Source organism: Sphaeramia orbicularis, chromosome 6 (assembly GCF_902148855.1).
Source record: "Sphaeramia orbicularis chromosome 6, fSphaOr1.1, whole genome shotgun sequence".
Classification (NCBI taxonomy): domain Eukaryota; kingdom Metazoa; phylum Chordata; class Actinopteri; order Kurtiformes; family Apogonidae; genus Sphaeramia; species Sphaeramia orbicularis.
Genome location: NC_043962.1, coordinates 39146088 through 39168514, shown reverse-complemented (window position 1 = coordinate 39168514; position 22427 = coordinate 39146088). Strand labels below are relative to the sequence as shown.

At 37.9% G+C, this 22427-nt stretch overlaps 1 protein-coding gene across 2 annotated transcripts in view; it reads right to left on the bottom strand.

The window, feature by feature from the left end:
• dgkzb (diacylglycerol kinase, zeta b) overlaps nucleotides 1–22427 on the bottom strand; it is a 69714-nt gene that overhangs the window by 2533 nt on the left and 44754 nt on the right. For both annotated transcript variants that reach the window (XM_030137304.1, XM_030137303.1), the window contains 23 exons: nucleotides 21908–22003; nucleotides 21193–21275; nucleotides 21018–21078; nucleotides 20764–20877; nucleotides 19972–20112; nucleotides 19369–19447; nucleotides 18296–18351; nucleotides 18147–18209; nucleotides 15551–15624; nucleotides 15238–15349; nucleotides 13616–13815; nucleotides 13016–13116; nucleotides 12703–12794; nucleotides 11706–11775; nucleotides 11592–11632; nucleotides 11115–11335; nucleotides 9848–9934; nucleotides 6422–6490; nucleotides 6261–6295; nucleotides 5920–5963; nucleotides 5657–5777; nucleotides 3723–3759; nucleotides 3537–3636 (listed from right to left, as the gene is read on the bottom strand). In XM_030137304.1, the coding sequence (XP_029993164.1) occupies nucleotides 3537–3636; nucleotides 3723–3759; nucleotides 5657–5777; nucleotides 5920–5963; nucleotides 6261–6295; nucleotides 6422–6490; nucleotides 9848–9934; nucleotides 11115–11335; nucleotides 11592–11632; nucleotides 11706–11775; nucleotides 12703–12794; nucleotides 13016–13116; nucleotides 13616–13815; nucleotides 15238–15349; nucleotides 15551–15624; nucleotides 18147–18209; nucleotides 18296–18351; nucleotides 19369–19447; nucleotides 19972–20112; nucleotides 20764–20877; nucleotides 21018–21078; nucleotides 21193–21275; nucleotides 21908–22003 (2097 nt within the window). The remainder of the gene's footprint in view (nucleotides 1–3536; nucleotides 3637–3722; nucleotides 3760–5656; nucleotides 5778–5919; nucleotides 5964–6260; nucleotides 6296–6421; nucleotides 6491–9847; nucleotides 9935–11114; nucleotides 11336–11591; nucleotides 11633–11705; nucleotides 11776–12702; nucleotides 12795–13015; nucleotides 13117–13615; nucleotides 13816–15237; nucleotides 15350–15550; nucleotides 15625–18146; nucleotides 18210–18295; nucleotides 18352–19368; nucleotides 19448–19971; nucleotides 20113–20763; nucleotides 20878–21017; nucleotides 21079–21192; nucleotides 21276–21907; nucleotides 22004–22427) is intronic.

Genomic DNA, 22427 nt, shown 5'->3' with positions numbered 1-22427 from the left:
CCCAGTCCATGATGACCGTTTTCAGAGCATATGATATCACCTCACTATTTCATCAGTTGATCCTGTTACTAAACACTTGAAAAAAAACCTTAGAAACAATAGCTTTGAACAGGTTTTGATACATGTTTGTTTGTTTTTGTCCTCCCTAAGGCATCAACAGTGTTTCTGAGGCTCTTTCAGGTAAATCGAGCTGAGAGGACAGACTGTATACACACTAAGAATCTAAATTCAAACTTGCTCACAATTTTCCAAGTATTTTAAACCTGTGAGGATTTGTTAACACCATCTAAATCAACTACAACACTTAAACATGTCAAAATCTGTCCAGCCTGAGTTTTATATCAGATCACCAGTGGAATTACACTAGTTTCAGAATCAGAATCATGTTTATTGCCATGTAAGCAAACAGGGTTCACATTATTAGGAATTTGCTTCAGTGGTTTGGAGCATACATAGAACATGGAGTAGGTAAGAACAGGGTTCCCACTCTTTCCCTGAAATTATTTTCCAGGTCATTTTCAGCTGCTAGAGAGACAAGTTATCCCATCATACACTAATCCATTCCCCTGTTGCCCTCATTCTTTGGCAGTATTCTTTTCTACAGTTGTACCTTGCATTTACCCAGATTGTTTCTATGTTTCTTACTCAGACATTTGATGTGCAGTTTAAGGCTATAATTTATCTGTGAAAAATAATTATGACAAATGTATCACAGAATAATTCAAACACATCCACAGATTACAGTGTAGCACTTCATTAGCCCGGCAAACAGAGTTACAATGTTCAACTGGACAATTCCCAACTCAACTTTCTCTTCTCTCTTACTTTTTCTCCTGCACTTTCTCTAAAATTATCTGTATATTTTCAATAAATCATTGAACAACAAATTCCTTAGTTTCAACTCAGTTTAGGGACACAAGGTCACAAGGCAGGGGGAGGATAAATAATTTTCCAGGATAATTTAACTGTTTCCAGGACATTTGACCTTTTTCTCATTTTCCAGGACGCATGAGAACCGTGAAGAAGCATTGAGTAAAAAATAAAATAAACAAAGTAGAAAAGCACTCAGAGAGTGCAGACACCCCCCCCCAGTCACCACCAAAATTTAATCTTTTGTTCCTTGTGCCAGTATCAACATTTCCTGAAATTTTCATCCAAATCCATCCATAAGTTTTTGAGTGATCTTGCACACGAACAGACAGCCAGACAGACCAATGCCAGCAAAAACATAACCTCCTTGGCAGAGGTAACAAGTAAGATAGAGAACAAACAAGTAAGATAGTCCACTATAGCTATCAACTTTTTCAAAATATACAATGTGGACAAATCTAATGGGATTGAGTGAGGTATAATGGTACCATTTCTGGTTCTGTGCAAATAGTGCAAGTAATTAACAGTGCAATCTTATTCAGCAGGTAGATAAAGTGACAGTGCAGTGTATTTGTGAGCTTATGTAAAATATAAAAAGAAATTCAAGTGTTCTTTATAAATCACTTGACAGGTTGTTTAATAGAACAGACATGCAGATTGATAGATCAGATATGACATGATCACACAGGTGGATAAGCTGTGCAGAAGGAAAATACAGAGTAAGTGGGAGTGAAGTGAGGAAGCCTCAGCTCTTTTCTAACCATGCAGTGAATCTCGGCTCCATACCAACAGTAGACACACTAAGTAACACATGAACTCCTTTCATTTGCTGGAGAGGAGGAAAAAAACTCAGATTATGGGCTGCTTCCTGTTACCACTGGTTTCACCATGGCAACGGTGAGCCACAGCCTTTGTGTGTGTCGGAGCGAGGCCGGGGATCCTGCAGCGCTTCGTTTCTCAATGACACACAACATTAATCACTTTATACAAGTGGGTCAAATACTGCTGGAGATCCATTTAAAGTCTGTTCGGACGGCTCAGGCTGGTGGCAGTCACTGCGCCTGAGAACGCCGCTGAACACTGCCTCGTACAGCAGGAAGCTGCCATTGTGCAGTGTCAGTCAGAAAATGTTTCACTGATCTCAAAAATCCACAGTGAAGGTTTTGTTGTCAGTCCAGCAGTAGAACATCAGCCAGGAGAAAAGTAAACAGACCACAATGCACTGCAACTACAACACAGGTCACGTTTTTAACCTGCAAGAAGCTTCCACCTGAAATATTCTGCAATCATTCATGTAGTATTTATTATGTCAACATGATAGTTTTACTCATTTTGTAGCATTCATGTTTACTTTTGTCCGCTAAAAAGCCTCATTTTTCTTTACTGGACCTCTGGCTGCCTTAATTTTACTGAATAATGACATTTTGCAGGAGTTAACTTCTTCAGTTTCAGCACTCAGATGTTTGTTGAAAAACAGTCGGAGCTATCATTTTACAGACACCAAAAGACAAAGAAAAGAGAAGTAGATGGATCCACAAATCCAGGAAACCAAACCTAGATCTGTGGATCCAGTTTCATGTCAGGTAACATTAATTTATGCTGTATTTTTGGGTAAAATCATACCTTAAATTACATATTGTTTTGGCTAACATTACTTCTTAGTAAAGCTCTTGGTTTCACGATCAGATATTTCATGGTTTTTGTCTTCATTTTGTGATTCTGAACCTTGTGCTCCTACATGATTTGTAAACTAACTTAAACTAAGGCCAGTTGAACTAAACCCAGTTTTTCAAATACGGGGGAACTGGAGAATAAAGCTACGACAGCGTATTAGAGCCACACCAGAAAATTAAAACACTTGACACTACGAGAATAAAGTCAATATCAATATAAAACCCGTAATTTTATGATAATAAAGTCGAATACAAAAAGAATCACAATGTTATGAGAATAAAGTCGTAGTTATAAAAAAAAACAACAACTCATAATTTAACAAAAATGTCATTTGTTTATGAGATTAAAGTTGTCATATTCCAACAATAAAACCATAATATTACAGGAATAAAGTTGTAATTTAAAAACAGGTGGGAAAAATATCATAATTTACAAGAATGAAGTCATACCCTGCTCGTACAAAGCAGTTGTATCTGTGTTGTATAAAGTACTTGATATTAATTATACGTAAATCTCCTCAGTACCAGTAGATCATGCATATATTCACTGAGGTTAGTCCATGGTCTACTGTAAATGGACTTTGGATCAGCTGGTCCTGGGCCCTAGTTTTGGACCCTGGTTGTCAGTGATGATGAAACCATATATATTTGTTTCAGGTAAAAATAGCGATGATCCCCTACACCCTGGATGTCCGGATATGTGATTTCTGTCCACATGTCAATGTTAATGGAACATTTGCTCTTTGGTCGTTCCTACGGATCCATGTCCAGTCCAATTGTCGTTCATTTAATTTCATATTTCACATTTTCCTGGTTTGGCTGTGTTTACTGCTATACTCCGTCATGTTGAGCAGGTTAGTTTTTGCCACTCAGTCTGACTTAGAGGAGCGTGGCCTGGGGGGGAAGTGACGTATGTGCATTCCCTCTGTAGCTGAAATAGGGCTTTAAAGTTACCTGCTGGCTAGACTTAGTTGCAGGTGAGTGTTCATTTACCTGCAGGTCTGTCTTCATGAGCGATGCCCCTGCCTCCACCAGATAGTGACAGATACTCCTCTGGCAGGAAGTGGCAGCCTTATGGAGCGCCGTCTCTCCTCTTAAGACACAACGCATCAACACAAATTAAACATGAGCACAAGACTAAATATCTGCACATAAAATCTTGTCTTGGTCTTTACTTACGTCTCTTTCTCAGTTATATCCAGGTGGGTTGTGGGTACTGAATGTGACAAAACAAACAAAATGCATTTAGAAACCCATTTCATCAGGATCACAGGGTGAATTAAGAGTGCGAGTGTTTCATTGTCACAGCTCCAAACAAACAGCCTGTCAGAGCAGAAAGTTCAAACCAATCAATCACTCTTTCAGACATTTATAGGACATCAACAGACTCAATATGGAGCCTGTATGTTCACCTGCTGGTGGGAACTTAAACATGCCCCCACTTTAAGCCTAGTGGTAAACAGTGCTGCATTCACAGGCCACTTTTGTCAGGAAAAAAAACAACACTGACCATAATAGGAAAGCCCAACATGTGTGCTTGGCTACATCCTGATCTGCTGAATGAATATCTGCTGACTGATCAATATCTGTATCTATTCGCTCAAAAGACACATTCATCATTAGGATTAAAAAAAAAAAAGTACTGCATCTCTAAAACAAATGTGCTAGTAGCCAATAACAACTTTGCAACAGTTTTATTGCTTGTTTTGAACTTTGAAAGCATTTTCTTTCTTTTCTTACACTCTGCACTCTGTTTTGTTATAAAATGTTCTAGTAAATCTACAGCACAGATTGTAATTTTAAATAAATAAATAAATGATTTTTTTTTTTTTTTAAAATTAATAAATCCTAAAATTATTCTATCTAAAACTGATAAAAAAAAAAACCCTTCTGTGAGCGGTTCAAAGTTCACTAATTAACACATAACTAATTTGTTTGGAAACTATATGGGTGCTTCTATGATACTGGGTTCATTTTGGTACCTGGCACTTTACCAGCTTTTTAAGCCCAATAATAAAAGAGAAATGTTAACATATTTCCCCCCAGGATGTACCCAATGATGACCTCAGATAAATGCAAAAAAATTATACTCTTGCTCTGAGCCATCCCAAAATTAATGCATTTTTAATAACATTTTGGGGCCAAAAATAGGACCAAAATTGGGACAGAAAAAACTACCTAGGTGTCAGTGCATTTGGTCTGGAAAACATGGCTTGAAATGGTCTTATATACCACTATAAATGCTTTACATAATTAGTTCGATTCCTAAAATGTACCTGTGAGAGAATAAAAAAGATATTCGAAAAAATAATAGCGTGTAATTTTCGTGTCCTTTTAACTGTGTTACAAAAGGATTTTTGTATAAAACTAATAAAAAACAATATAAAAATGTGTTTTATCTGAAAAATAATTTCTTTTTTTATCTCAGTAAGAATTTATTTTTAAAATAGACCCAAAGTGCTTCCAAACTTGCTTCATAACATTAGTCTACATCTTGTTTGAATTTTTAGCCCCCATGTCCTGTTTTTAGGGACCAGTTTCATAGAAGCACCCATATATAAACCATATATAAAGCCAAGGGTTCCTACAAACTAAATTTAAGACTTTTTAAGGTCTTTATAAGACTACTTAGAACAGAATTTAATGCCCATTTCACTGTCATACTGGCAAAAATTTGTGACTCCAAGAATTTAGGAAAATGTATTTATTTATTTGTTTTATTTATTTTATTATCTATTTATATCATTTATTATTACTCCAACCAGGCATTATTAAATTTGCACTTCCCCATGCTCACATGTCTTTGATCATTTCAAAGTTATCAAAAACAGGCTCCTAATTTCAATATAAATTGTTGGGTTGGAACAGGTGAAACTGAGTCAAGTAATGTTTCTTTCTTTGCAGTTTGGGCATTTCCCCAGACACATTTAAACACAAAACAACAAAGAAGTTTATGGCAACATAACTTAAGACCTACTATATCAAATTTAAGACATTTTAAAGACTTTTTAAGGTATTATATGCAAATTAGTAAATTCAAGATTTTTAAGACCCCGCAGGAACCCTGAAAGCCACAACCCATGACCTCCACATGCATCAGCCTGTCTTCTCACCGTTTTCTATGAGGTACTTCATGATCTCTTTGTTGCCGGCCTCCACAGCGTGGTGCAGCAGCGTGCAGCCTGCGACGTCCTGCAGCAGGATGTCTGCTCCCTGCTGGTGGAGCTTTATCAGCTACGCAACAACACAAAAAAAAACATTCAACACACAGATTTGGACCATCCTGACAAGACACAACAGCACACACTAACAAGAATAAACTAAACAAGCATAAAACCTGAATCAAATTAGTCAAGAGGTCAGTTTATAGACTCACTCCATTCAGGTCTTCAGTCTTGACACAGTTGATCAACTCTGTATCTACAAAAAAAAAAAAAATGACCACAGTTAATGAGCAGGATGAACATGAAGATCCTTGAAATTCGTTTATGGAGACGTTTTTCAAAGACAGCCTTAAAATACATATTAATATAAATTAAACAAGTTTGGATGAAGTAACTTGTATGTGCAAAAAACAACACAGAACCAGCTGTTTAGGAAAACATCTGCAAAAATGTAACTGAAACAACACAAAATGAACTTAATGTAGACAGACCTGATCAAAGATCCTGTGGGTGTGATTTGCTTTAATATACAACAAACTAAAAACCAGTTTACCTTTTTCAGTGTTGCGTGAGGTAGCGGTGGAGGAACTGTAAAACAGACAAAAGGTAAGACACTAGGAAGTGTTTGAAAACAAGAACACATTTAATCTTAAAAACACCAAGACGACCACAGAAGCACCAGACCAGGCAGCTCACACACATAGAATGTCATACCTAATCATGGGTCTGAAATCAGCGAGGGTTGTATTGGAACGATGGACATTGAGAATCTTTGCCCCTCTCCTTTGGATCACATACAAGAAACAGTGAACACAACATGGACAGTTGAAGTTGAGAAGCAGCTTCAGCACACGGTGCAGGCAGTGTTACAGAACCAGGTACCATGAAGTACAGTCAGCAGCTATGGCTCTGCAGTTCGTCTGTTAATGTAGCACAAGCAGCCTCCAGACATGTTTATGAGTCACAGCCATCACAACAGGAGCAAAACCATTCAGCCACATGTCTGATAATCCACAACAAAAACATCATTCACAAACAAGTGCATCGAAGTTCCAGGTCTGAGGCGGTCTCTGATCCCTGGGAACGTTACACTCTTTGATATATTCTTATGAGCAGGATGCGCTGACAGAAACAAGATCATGTGGACTTGGCTCTTCAGAAGAAATCTAATCAAAGACTCATCCAATAAAATGTAAAAATCTGAGAAATCCAAGTAAAAGACTGGGCTCACTGGAGCTGCTTTATCTCTGGAATACCTCTAGACAACTACAGATACTAACAAAGGCTGGTCTGGTTTAGTGAATCAGTTCATAAACTTTGATTTATGTTGCACACACACAAAAAAACACAAAACTACCAAAATGCATTACCAAAACCCACATGAAGACCACTTGTTCTTTGTTAATGTTCCTGATCCCACATCATCAAACTAATGAAATCCTGAGCAGAACCAACCAAAATACCAACCCACTTGTTCTGGACAGATCTGAATTCACTTTCCAACACATCAGTCTACAAACCTCACCTGTCTACAGGAGCCTTTCACACTCTTCTGCTCAAAACAAGAGTCTATTCATATCTTCAAATTAATCAGAGCAAAGGGGTAAATGAAGAGTTCCATTTAATCAGAACAGATAAGGTAAAGCTGTAATTCTCATTAGTGACTCTCAGATTCTAAACATGACAAGTGAGCAGCACATTATGAAACAGTGCTTCCCCCTACAGGACAACCACTGTTACTGCATGATTCAGGAACCATCTCAAATAAGCAAAAGTGTAGTATCAGCTTTAATGTCAAATACTATATGTAGTCTAACACATGGTGTCATTTGTGTCTCATTGAGCTCACTCATTTGTACAGAAGAACTGATTTTTACTTAATGTTCAGAAAAAAATTAACATACACAGTGACATGTTTTAGTCATTTCAGGATATCTGTGCCTTCTAGAGTTCAGTATCATGTTAGTACTGTAGTAATACAGGCTGTCCATAAAGTCTCTTTACAATTCAAAAAATGCAGCTACTACAAAAGCAATTGATAAGATTTGTTAATCAGATAGCCCTGCAATGAACTGCTGACGTGTCCAGGGTGTACACCGCCTTCGCCCATAAGTAGCTGGGATAGGCTCCAACAACCCCCACGACCCTAGTGTGGATAAAGCAGGTTCAGATAATGAATGAATGAATGAATGAATGTTAATCAGATTTGTTCTATGTACTCAGTGGTTTGCGAAGTTTTTTAAGCACGTTGAATTTGCGCATTTCAGGTACCCTACTGATGAAATAGGTTCAGTTAAAAAAACTACACATTTGCACAATTACTTCAAATGTTGACCTTGAGCTTTTGACTGACTATGTGTCAACACAACTGGATGACCTTCAACCAACCATCATTTTCTAGGTAGATGGTGCACCACCACACTGGGGACTGCATGTTGGTTGGTTCCTAAATCTAACATTTCCAGACCGGTGGATTGGAAGGGATGGTCCAATTCCCTGGACACCTCCTTCATCAGATATCACTGCCCTGGATTTCTTTCTATGGGGTTTGGTTAGAGATATCATGTATTGAACAAAGATACGGGACATCAACGACCTGAAGTAAAAGGACCACTGATACCACTGACACCATTGATGAGGCTATGATACAGCCAACATGGGAAGAAATCCAGTACAACTAATGGTGTCCATGTAGAGGTGGATTAAATGAAGCAAAAAACTTCAATACCTACTTTTAATTTTGCAATAAATTCAACAGATTTGTTCATTCATTTGCTTTTGTAATAAATGTGTTAAATTGTAAACAGACTTTGCGGACACCCTGTATATCTACAACCATCTTTCCTTTCAGTTTAATGCTTCTGCAGCACAGCTCTGCCTTCTACCAATAGTGGTCAAACATTTTATTCCATTTTCAAGCCACGGACAAAATGGTTATAGTAATCTCTGCAGTTTCAGCACAAAGAAAACAGAACAAAATGAAAAGGCACAAATACCTCTGTCATATTTCTTACAATACTATTAGGCCTCCTCCTTAGTCAACAGCAGGGAGGACTAAGAGCATTTGCACCAAAGGGATGACCGTTTAATGCAGTGATAGCCATTCTTGTCAAAGTAGGTTTTGTTTGATTTTTATGAAACTGAGACTTTCATCAATATGAAACATGAACAAGCGCCAGTTTCTTCTGATTAAGGCCAAAAAAGGTAACTAAGATAAAAATGATCCAGACCATCTAAACAAGGGGACATTTAATGGACCTATTTACAGCTTTGGAAATATTAACCCACTGTGACCAAGTAGTGGATATATGAGGGAGCGTCAAAAAGTTCTGACAAATGCAATAAAAAGCTTATTTACTAAAATAAAATTATTTTTCTGCATAAGCTCCATTACTGTAGAGTCTAAACACTTTTCCAATCTATGTTTAAATTAGTAGATTCCTTCTTTGTCCAATTGCTGGGGCTGTGAACTGAGCATTTTGAAATATTGTTTGTCTAAGAACTTTTTGATTCTCCCTCGTATTTGTCATAAATGTGACTTGTGAAGCCATCAGGGTTTTCTTATGCAGAAATGAGAGGTAAAAGTCTGACAGTAATGAAACCACAAGAAATGAGCTGTATTTAAGTAAAAAAAACAAAACAAAAAAAACCAAACAAACCTATTTCCTTAATGAACATCTGATGTATAATAATAATAATAATAATAATATTCCACAAACAGTATATTATGTCATGTTAAGGACTATTAAACTTAAGTTCTATCGAAAAATAACTTATGGTGAATATTTATTTCCAAAGCCTCTATATTACAAAGTACAGTTAGCTGTTGAAACTATAGGATCCATTACATTGCTTTTACTAATGTTTACATACATTTCCATGAATAGATTGTATGTTGGTACTCTTTTATTTTCTCCCTACTTTCTGTGTGTGATTAGTTATATAGTGGGTTCATAAATGCATTCACACTTTGTAAAGCTACATCCAATTAAGAAAAAAAATAATCTATAATCCCTTAAAATGCAGATTTAGATCATGAATTCAAGTTTTTATTACAGTACAATAATCTCAATCGATCCCAGGAGTGTGGTTCAATTAAATGTTATTGAAGTGTTAAAGCAAACCTGTGTGTGTTTTTACCTGCAGAGGACGGTCTTGGAGCTCTGAGACAGAGCATCAGCCACTGAGCTGTCACTGGAGACCCTCTTCCTCTGACCATCTCTGACTCTGAAAAACACACACACACACACACACACACACACACACACACACACACACACACGCACAGACTGTGGTTTGTTTCTTTACACCATGCACTCGTGTTGTGATTGATTTCTGCTTAGCCTGCTTTAGAAACGGACGGACAATAGTGCAGACAGGTGAATGAGTGACCCAGAAAACAAAAGCCACAAAAGGGACACGTGTCGAGCCACCATCGTCACCATGGTAACGGTACTTCAACAGCACCAGAAGCTCATTTTCTTTCTGATGTTTCAGACCATGACCAGCTGCCACCCTGACAGACTGGTAACTGCAGGACCTGGTGTATCCACTAGGGGGCAAAGAGCTCAGAGGAAAAAAAGTAAACGCTTCTGCTCTTTTAAGCAGATTATAGATTTGCCTTAGTTTTCAGTTTCATTTTACTTTTACTCAAAAATGTTTGCTAGTTTAATTTGTTTTCAATGACTGCTTAGTTTTAGATTCATTCCTATTTTTCACTGTTGTAGGCTTTTTTTGTGATATTTGTTAGTGGTGAGATTCAAGACAAGAACAGGTATTGTATAATACCCCAAATGGGACAGAAAACAGATTTCACCTCCACCCACAATATTCAGCAAAAATAGATTTATAAAGATGAAACCTAGAGCCATTCACTGTGAGTTTAAGAACAATACAAACCCACGATACATGTTGTATTTCAGATGACAAATATGTTCACACAAATGTTTGTTCTCTTACTATGGAGAGCAAACCTTTTGACTCCGATTTGTTTTTCTGCACATTCAGATCTAGCTTTTTTTTTTTTTTTTTTTAGTAAATTCAATATTTCAGATTTGTCTTAATAATAAATAGCACCTTTGCTATTAAAGAACAGTAAATACTAGGAACACTAAAATGAGTCAAACTGAATAAAAATAGAGCTGATTGTCCGGGTCTGACATTGGTTATAAATAAAACCCAGAGCATTAGTAAGTTTGTATAATGATAAACTTGAAAACATTCAAGTATTTCACTCAAACCTGCCTCTTTGTTGTACGATGAAAAACCAAATTGGTAATTTAGTTTCAAGAAACAGATTGAAGGTGACAGAATTGTATTAAAATTCCAGATTCATTTGTCCATTCCCTGTATCTGATCAAACTCAAACTCATTTCCATGAAGCAGCGGACGTTGTTCGCTGTCTCACCTGAGTATGGCTGAGGAGGTCGGGGATGTCGAGGAGGTAGGGGAAGTCGGCGAGGTTGCAGAGTGAGGAAAGGCAAACTTTCGCTGCTGGTCCTGATGCTCCTCAGAGTCCACCAGGTCCGGCATTCCAGGGGAGGTGCCTACCGTCTCCTTGACGACCAGCTCTGGGTCCAAGATGTACAGCTCCTCCTGAGAGATCTCTGTGACATAGTTCAGGTGTTCCTGAAGGAGGAGGAAGGAAACAGCAGCGACTTTGAAGACAAGTGTAAATAAAATGTGTCTGTATCTGAACTGGTTTCCATATTATTTATAAATATATCACATAGAAAAGCAAAGGAGAGGAAGTAATAGTATCTGCAAGTTACTGATTCAAATATTCTTTAAGGTATCCCTGAAAGATTAACTGGCCTTTATTTTCAATCATTTGTATACAAAGCTTGATTAAAAACTGGGAAAAGGATTGTGGATGTTGTTGTACCTGAGCTCGGTCGATCCTGTAGAAGCGGTCTGCAGTTGTACCTGAGAAATAAAGGACTGGGGTCAGTTTTATGCACAACTACATGGTGACCAGTCATTTCAGGTTTGGACTTACAGTCAAGGAAGCACCACTTCATAGATAGTTTTTGTGAAGTAAACCACTCTCCTTCCATCACTTCACAGTCCTGAAGAGACAGGAAGAAAAATGAAACAGGAAAACACATTTCAAAAAAACCTTAACACTGACACTGTCAATACCTGTAGGTGGACAGTGGTGCTTTTTCTGTTTCCACCGTTGAACAGAGAACCAGACTCAAATGCGGCCTTGAAGTCTTTTTTTGTTACATGTGCTTACAAGGAATGGAAACTGTGACAGCATGGATCCACTTCTCAAACACTGATCATTTTAAATACTGTCTGGTCCTGTTTCTATTCATCTACAGATGCTTTTATCAGGATCAAAAGTCCTGTGCAAAAACACATCACCCCTAACAGCAAAATGTTGTTATGGAACATCATCTTTGTTCTAAACGAATTATTAAAGAGGCAGTCAAAGAAGTGCAGCTTCTAGTTCATGATATTTATATGATGACACTGACTACTGCTGATGTTTAGATGTGTTTGATGTGTGTAATATCCTTAGTTAAGCCTACACTTGGAAACTAGAGCAATTTACTAGAGCAAATTAATTAACTTCATTGCCTGACTAGTTGTTTTATTGAACTAGTTTAAATATCTCTGGCAGTCACTTTTTGGGATGTAACCAGCATGTTTTATACACATTACCACATTGTCAAACAACAAACTCCTACTTCTACGCTGTTGGAAACTGAGGTGTAACTGTGGGGAGGAGGAAAGTGTGGCTTCATTTCATGAGGACAACAGTACAAGTTGTAATCTCTGTAAAAGGATTACTCGGAGTTGGACACCAACAAAATGCCAAAGCATCTTCGTAAACGGTGTGGCCTCAAATTCCATGAATGTCATGTTTTGTGTGTATTTTTTCACAAATTTTCACATATGAAACTGATCGGGCTGATCAGGCTCTTTTCCATTCCTGCCCCTCGTTTTCACTCAAACCTGTCCCCAGTTCATGGAAACTCATTCTGTACCTGATCCAGATTATCCTGCAGACGTTCGATGAGCAGGCGGCAGGTCTCCAGGTCACTGTCTCCGGGGACGGTGATGAGCCCCAGTGGTGTCGCTGCAGGAACACAGCAGGTGTTTCATTAACTATGAACAATATGGATCATTTCATTCTTTACATTACACAGACTGACAACCTGCCTTTCTCCTGTAACATCAGTGAGTATTTGACTAAAAGAAACCTCTGAAATCTGTGTGTAGTTGATCCTCTAACACTGTTTGGAAACACCAAAGGATTCACTGACTCATGCTCTGTTAACTATTTGTTGACTGACTCACAGGCGTCCTTCAGCTGATCCTTGTCATAATGCAGGGCTTCATATGCTGCCATGCTGATCCTGTTCACTCGGATCTGCAGTTTCTCAGGAAGCGGCTGCTGGCTGAACACAAACACCACAAACAGAAGCACATTCTCACTGCTACATCACTGAAACACAGCTCTGGTGCCACATAGTGGCAGCATGTGTCGAAGAAACATGGAAAAAGAGCAGCCCTTAGGTATCTTATTATAACTTGTATTAATTCAGTTCATGAATTTCTACCATTTATCTTTATTAATTTGAAATTCTATTAATGTAAAGCTATTTCTTTTAAATTCACAAGTTCCTTCTTTATTTACTTTACTGTATTTATAAATCCCTTTTTTAAAATACTACTGCCAATTAAAATGTCAACAAATATCTGATGATGGATGAGAAAAACAGAAAAATCAATAGTTTGTGCTTTTAATAAGATTTAATTTAATTATTTTTGTGACCCCTGGTTCTTCATAATTAGAGCAGAGAAGAAGATCTGTTTTAATTTCAGTCTCTGAGGAATATTATACCTCTTTTCAGGTTTGCAGTGCATCTTCCAGGAGTTATAAATACTGCGTCTTACTCGTTTAGGTGGGGCATGGAGATCCTCCTCTTGACCTTCTGCACCATGTTGGCCTGGTTCCTCAAGTTGATATGGATGACAGAGGGAGCCAGCTTGCAGGGCTCACCGTCCACCTGCATGGGGATGGACTTGTAGGTGGTGAGGGTCACCTCTTTGCACTGGTGGAGTCGTTCTCCATGACCGCCCACCTGCAGCGTGGCCTGGTGGCAAACAAAGTCAACATTTCATGTCCACTTATACACGAGCAGAGTTTGTGACTGATCTATAATGTAATCAATCGCCTTGAAAAGTTGGTCAGCCCTTAGAAGACCGTAGTATTAAAGTGGGACAAAAAGACAAAGTTTTGTAGATCATGTGTCTGAGAACCATTGCGTTTGCTTTGGGGTGACACATGGAACCTATCATTATTATTCTGACTATGCATGATGTCACATTAATGAAGAGTAAAACGTATGTTTCCAGAGTTATTCAGATGATGCACAATTACACACCTGTCAAACCAAATAATGCTGCAGCAGTAAAACCCATGTCTAATTGTCTGGTGGCAATGAATGAGAAATATTTTCCTAAAGTTAAGTAAGGAAGACAAAATTAACAACCTGAATCTGAGCTTCAAGTCCCACATTAATAATACAATAAAAATAAAACAGGATGTCCACAAAGTCTCAGTAGTTTTCAAAGTTTTTAATCACATCATGGGATCATGTGCAATCAAATTATTGGTCCATTTTTCTTCAACGACAGATCAATTACTGCAAATGTCGGCCTTGACCTTTTGACTGAATATGTGTCACCACAACTGGATGACTTTGAACCAACCATCATTTTCCAGGTAGATGGAGCACCACCACATTGGTGACTGCATGTTGGTGGGTTCCCAAATGTAACATTTCCAGACCGGTGGATTGGAAGGGATGGTCCAATTCCCTGGACACCTCATTCACCAGATATCACTGCCCTGGATTTTTTTCTACATGGTTATGTTAAAGATATCATGCATCAAACAAAGATACAGGACATCAACAAACTGAAGTAAAAGATCACTGATGCCACCGACACCACTGATGAGGGTATGATACAGCCAACATGGCAGCAAATCCAGTACCGTCTGGATGTGCTTAGTGCAACTAATGGTGCCTGTATAGAGGTGTATTAAACGAGGCAAAAAAAACTTCAACATTTACTTTTCATTTTATAATAATTTCCACAGATTTGTCTATTCATTTGCTTTTGTAATACATTTGTTTGACTTTATGGACACCCTGTAACTTTCCCTTAGAAACACAGCTCATGTACAACCAATTATAAATCAAAACGTTAGAGATAAATGCTCATTTCAAAGCTGAGTATTACTGTTATGCACTATTCTGGCACCCTGAAGAAGCAGCTCAGTTATCATCCAAAACTGGAGTGGAGAAAGTAGATTAATGCAGTTTTATCTGTACTGGCATCCCTGAATATTTACAGTTTAGAGTCATCCTTATCTAAAGTCCTTAAAAACTGGCAAGGACACAGCTACACTGGAAACTCCCCTGTTCAGTTGGGAAGTCAGGACCTTGGAGGCATTAAAGTAGGATTGACTCCATCTGAAGTGGTCTGAGCTAATTCACATGAAAACTCACCAGGGAAGTCATGGTAAAGCCGATGACCTCGATGCAGCCGTCATCATGTCGCTGTGGTTCAAAGTCATGATGCTCGCTGGGATGACCCCACGGCATGGTACCTGCACAGTACCTGCAGCACAGTCCAAACAGTTATTAAGTCTTCAGTGGAGGTGACAACTGTGTTTAATGATTAATACTCTATTTTAGGAACATTCATTTGGTTTTGGAGTGAAAGAAGAAGTCAACACTATTTTTAGAACATCATCAAGATAGACATTATTTTATATGTAGTGATGATGGCACCATGAATTGAAGATGTTAAAATGTTTACCTTGGGATGTTGAGGAAGAGCAGGCACTGTAACTTCAACTCCTGGACTTTGGCCGTCAGATCCGTCCCATCACACTGAGGATAGAGATATGCACGGCAGTTTTAATTTAACTATGCCATTATTAATACTTTCAAGTCCACTGCATCCATAAACATATTTATCTATTCATTCATTCATTCATTTTCTGAACCCGCTTTATCCTCACTAGGGTCACGAGGGTCACTGGAGCCTATCCCAGCTACATATAGGCGAAGGTGGGGTACACCCTGGACATGTCGCCAGTTCATCGCAGGGCTGACATATAGACACTCTCACATTCACACCTATGGGCAATTTAAATTAACCGATTAACCTATCAGTGCATGTCTTTGGATGGTGGGAGGAAGCCGGAGTACCTGGAGAGAACCCACGCAGACACGGGGAGAACATGCAAACTCCACACAGAAAGGTCCCACCCCCAATCGACTGGTCATATTTATCTAGTACAGTGTTTTTCAACCTTGGGGTCGGGACCCCATGTGGGGTCGCCTGGAATTCAAATGGGGTTGCCTGAAATTTCTAGTAATTGATTAAAAAAAAAAAAAAAAACTAATAAAAAATATGTTGTAATGATTTAATGTACAGGGTGGGGAAGCAAAATTTACAATATTTTGAGGCAGGGATTGAAAGACAGTGTATGACCAATTAGTTTATTGAAAGTCTTGAGAATTTATTTGCCACAAGAAAATTTACATAATAGAAAATGTTTAAATTCTATGTGTCCTCCTTCTTTCTCAATAACTGCCTTCACACGCTTCCTGAAACTTGCGCAAGTGTTCCTCAAATATTCGGGTGACAACTTCTCCCATTCTTCTTTAATAGTATCTTCCAGACTTTCTCATAATAGTTTTGCTCATAGTCAATCTCTTCTTTCCATTATAAACAGTCTTTATGGACACTCCAACTATTTTTGAAATCTCCTTTGGTGTGACGAGTGCATTCAGCAAATCACACACTCTTTGACGTTTGCTTTCCTGATTACTCATATGGGCAAAAGTTTCTGAAAAGGTATGGATAATAGTGTTAGGTATGATTATGACATCAATATATGTTTGGTTTCAAAACAATTGACGTAGTGCCTGCTGAGAAAAAACAACTAAATGTTCATTGTAAATTTTGCTTCCCCACCCTGTATATGTCATTATAATTAAAACACCACACACTTTTCCTTTTAAAAATGTAAAAAAAAAAGGTGCATTATATACAATATATAGCCTAAATGTTGTCTAAAATTAATGTTTATTTGCAACATAGTATACCAAACTATTACAAGATCAAAAACAAACACATTTTTGCAAAAAACTGTCTCCGTTTTGAATGTATGGGGTCGCCAGAAATCTGTGATGGTAAAATGGGGTCACGAGCCAAAAAAGAATGGGAACCACTGATCTAGTAGTTTGTATTCCCGTGCCCCATTGAATTCCTTCAAGTCATTTAATCTGGCACAATGACATTTGTAATTAGCAAAAAATGCAACCTCTATCATCGTTAGACCCTCAGTACAAATAAGGAAAAACTGAAGAATGGAAAAGAAAGCACAAGAAACCTCAAACACAGGAGGGTTTCTCTTCAGGACTGAGTAATGTGTACTCAACTTTAACTATATGTTGTACATATGAACATAATAGCACAATGGTTTACAACAGTTCACACCCCTAAGAGATATTGACTATTGAGCCTGAGCTGCTGAATGTGAACTTTCTGGTGCTTTAGTGTCTGACTTCAGTGAATGAGGCGAGAGGTTACAGCACTGGTTGGTAAAGAAAGGGAAAGAAATAAACCCACCCACAAATTTGTTTCCGTTTTTAAAGATTAGCACCTTCATATGAACCAGTGACTTTTTAACTGACTAATGAGTATGTGATAAATGTGATAAACTAATATATAATTGGTTTTTGCATATGAACAACAGAAAGGGGAAGGAAAGATTCTTCAAGGTTTCATTGGTACAATTCTACTCCTCAGCCTCATCATCATTATTATTATCGTCATTATCATTATTCGATCATTATCAGTTATCATGTATTATTGCTACTAAACGCTACCATCAGTACGAATTTGAAACAATCATCTACGTAGTGGGTCAGGCTGAAGGAATAGTATTTGAGTTACCATGTCCTTTTGTGTTTCCATTTCCATCCAATAATACGAAGGCCGTTCAATAAGTTCATGGCCTCACCCAGAACAGAACAACACAGACTGATAATTTATATTTTATTTTTCAACATAATCTCCATTTACAGCAATGCACTTGGTCCATCGATGTTCAAGCATCACTATCCCATCACGAAAGAATGTAACATCCTGTATTATAACAACCAGTATTTCTGGGTGAGGCCATGAACTTATTGAACAGCCCTCGTATCAGATATGTGTTATTGAGTCTAGGAGGTGGAGGCAGAACCTTCTGAATGATGTAACCTGCACACTACCTAGACTATTCCATACACGAAATATATTGATCAGTGAGACAGACTCTTATCCTGACTATGAAGGACTCAAACACCATGGAAGGAAACACCTAACACCTGTTATTCAGTGCAGACTCTTTACTCACCACTACTTTGATGTGCTTGGCGAGGTCTTTTGAACTCCCACTCAGGAAATCTGAGAAGGCCGTCTGAATCGCATGGACACAAACATGGATATTACAAACTTGAAACACATGAATGGAAGGCCAGCACTAAGGAATGTAACAACACTTACCCCTGCATAGAACATTTTATTCCTAAAGCGGCTGTTAAACTTCTCTGGGTTTGCCTCTAGAAACAAACAAATCAGAAGACACATTTACTCAGTTCAGTAATCCATGTTTGTGATTTTGTATTAAGGCCATTAGTGACAATCAGTGCTTAAAATGCAGAATAATAACCCACTTTCTGTTTGGAGCAAATGGAGATATGAGCTGTGGTTAGGCTAAACTCGGTCCACTTACATTTCCATCCATCATTTGGCTTCTCAGCTTCATTAAATGAGATTTTAATTCAGTTAGATGCATTTTATTGATCCTACGGGGTAATCAGTTCACTGAACAGCAAGAGAAGGGATGCAAGTAAGAACAGAACAACATCAGCCAACTAAAGATAACAGGAACTATTACTAACAGTGACAATAACCTGACAGATGAATTAAAGTTTCCAAGCAAATTTAGAAATTAATAGATATTTGCCAACATGTCATCAGGCTGCAGGAACAACTATTACAGATTTTTTTTTATTTGTCAAGGAAGACAATTTTCTAAATGGATTTTTTTTTTTTTTAAAAAGTAGGAGTTTATTTTATACTGGTTCCAATTTGGCTTTCCATCAGTCAGGTTTTCACCATTTATTTCATTTCAGATTAACTCAGGTCTAATTTCAGTAACTTTTGTGGGGGTTTTTTTATGTATACTTTTTAGTTATCAATGCTCAGAACACTGTCAACAGTCCATTATGTGTTGAAGATCTGCACTGCAAAGTTTACTTGAGTAAAAGTGTGGAAGAATCAGTATAAAAAGAGTAATAGAATAGAATGGTCCCTGTCAGTGTTTAATGTCGTTTTTGGATTCCTTTTACTGCCTCATTACTGTGCATGCTGTACTTAACTGATGAGTTTTATGTACTGCTGTGCATATAAATCATATTTATAGGATCATTGTCTCATTCATCTTATGCCCACTTTTCATGACTTCAGAACAGCCTGTTTTCAGCTTTGTACCAATGCATCTTTTTAAAGAAAGTTTACATCCTTGGGTTCAAAGCGCTGAATATATGTAAAGGTGTTGTTGTGAGCGGACTGACCTCTGGATTCATGGAAGCCCAGTGTGACATGAGCGTCGAAGCCCAGGCTGAAGTAATTGTTGAAGACGTCAATAGGAAGCTGAAAAAGAGCAGATCAAATTATTTACTTCTTTTACAAGTTGAATTAATTTAAAAAGAACAAGTGAAAAAGTAAGCAGAGGTTACTAACACTTTGTTTCACTTTGGCTCTCCTGTACACACATACAAAAACTTTTAAAAAATTTGTAAAAAACATGTAAAAAAAAAAAAAAAAACAACACATATGTGTCAAATTTGAAAAACAAACAAAAAAAAAACAATCAAGTGAATAGTGTCTGAGAAATCGATTGGACCAATTTTCTAAGTTGAAATTTTTTAAAAATTTGTAAAATATCCAAATATGTAATTTCAGGTATCAAACTGTGCAGTGCTCTTCTCCAGGTGGCAAAGAACATGTGTGTCCAATTTGAAAAGAATTGAGCTAATAGTGTCCAAGAAATCTGTTGGACAAATATGTCAGACGTACAGACTTCCTGTTGTATCTATATACCGGTAGGGTATAATAATCAATAATAATAATCATAATAATCATAATAATAAAGGTTTACTACATGTCTGACTGACCTTGTCGGTTTGCTGCTCGTCCCTCTCCTCTGGACGGGCCTCAGGGTTGGGCTCCACATTCAGGTTCCATCGGTCCAACTGGACGACGTTTCCGTCCTCCACATGTGAAAGGATCTTTGTGATGGGTTCATCTGTGTAACCCTAAGAGGAATGCAGAACGGATTTACACATGACAGGTCTGTTTTTTTTTCTTTTTTAAATTTACATGTAAATTATAAAGTATGTATACAAATAATTAACCCATGTAAAATGCAGTTTGTCATCTTTTCATGGTCATCAGATATGACCCATTTTGGACATTCAGAGGCTCCGTAGTGAACATGGAAACACCATTATCTTCTACAACATTGATTCACCAGTAAAACCCATGGAGTTGGATCAGTGACAGTGGATGGAGACACTTTGCTTATGTTCAGTTAATAATATATTTTCTGCAAAACTCATTTTTTCTTCAGTTTTCTCTATTTCTGATATAATTATCCTCAACTTTAATCTGAGGTTTAATCTACATGATCAGTGAATTACATACAGGAAAATACCTGATTTTCACTGAAAAATTTCAAAACAGAAGATAATATTATAATAAATACTGATAAGTCATTTAAGACAGGTTAAATAGAGAGAAAAATTCCTTTGGGAACTGTCATAAAAGTAGCTCTGGGACTTTAAGGGTTAATAGGTATTAACAGCTCTCTAGTTGTGTAAGTGTAAAGAGGATATTAAATGTTGGTGTGGATGAGATCTATGCTCTAACTTTCAGCTCCAGCAGAACTCTGGTAGAGGCTGACTCACCCCTCCCCAGTTTAAAGTCCTCGCCAGGTCATTTCCAGTCCCCAAAGGCAGGATGGCCACGGGGGGCTGAGGCCGGAGCTTCAGCTGGTCCAACACCGACAAGATCCAGCCCACCTGACCAGAAACAATCCATTTCCTGTCAGCTACTAATACCACTGTATGCATCATAAAAACATCTGTGAAGTGGAACCAAAAAGTGGACACTTCCGGTTCATTTGCAGCAGTAGTTGTAGCTGTTTTAATGCTGAACTCACCGTCCCGTCACCTCCACAGGCCAGAATCCTTAGGTTGGGTACTTTGGCATACAGCTCTAACCTGCAGGAAACCCATTGAAGCAAGTTTGTGATAATTGTTTTAATATTAGACAAATATCTAACACAAAAGGGAAAGCAGATGGATAACTGAGGACTGCAGGGCAGCTGATCTTACCCATCTTTGGGTCCACCTTTCGTCAGGTCAAACACTTGCCGTGGGTTCAGATACCACATAAAAGACTGGACGATTTTAGCTCCCTGAAAAAAAGTGACAAATGCACTGAGGAAAGCTTTGGAGACTTTGAACAAACTAAAAAATATAGCAACTGAACCAGTAAAACCATTGTATTTTCAGGTATTTTCCTGTTTCACTGTATTCTGTTTCTGTGTCATACATGCAGATTGACAGTTTTGTCAATTATTTCCCAGGGACTCCTGCTCTCCAAAAGAGCAATTACAGCGCAGCATGAGTCTGCACTAGTTTCATTTATTTCACATGAAGGTGGTTCAGGGTGAAAGTAAAATATTCCAAGCTTACTGTTCATTCATTCATAGTTCAGTTCTCTAGTATTTGCTCACATATTAATTTTTAGAAACTAGATTCTTATGAATTTATGCAATCAGACAAAGTAGTATGATGCAACTGTTCAGACTTTCACTTTATACCACTAATGGAATAAAAACGTAACCACCCTGGCTTTATGTTTATGCGTCTCTTCAAGGTTTTCAATGAGGTTCAGGTGTGGAAATTAGGACGAGTCTCTTAACTGACAAGAGCTCTGTATTATTAATGACCTGCAAGTGTTTCATGTGTTTTGTTCCAAGACATATAGGTACTTCTACCGGACATGAAGATGCTTTCACATTGAAATCAAAGGATGAAAAACTACCTGGTTTCCACCACTCTTTGGATTAACAAACACCAGCAGAGGCTTCATGAGTTGAGAAGGAAGAGGCTTCACCAGGAACGGCTTCCATCGACCATCCTGGAGTGGAGACAGAATCAAACTTAATGCTTGTGAGAGCAGACACTACATCTGATGATAAACTGGAAATGTATTTCTACACGATGAGAAGAACTGCACAACTTAAATTCCAAACTGATGACAGTGCACTGTCACCTCAGTTGCCTTTTCCTCTATAAGTCAAGATATATCAGACATGGAAACACAGTTCATGAATAGTGTGAGGCTTTAACCCTTTAGCCCCTGACGTGTCTGTGACGAGTGTTCTGAATGTATGATTTATTTTAAATATTCTTAAAAAACATTTTTTCAATAGGAAACATTTCAAAACATGCTGAGAATAGACCTTGTGCTTTCCAAAGACATCTGAGCATGCTCAGTGCACCCCCCACCACCTGTGGAATGGTGGGTAAAACACAGAGCAGTGAGTGAGACTGACTCGCTA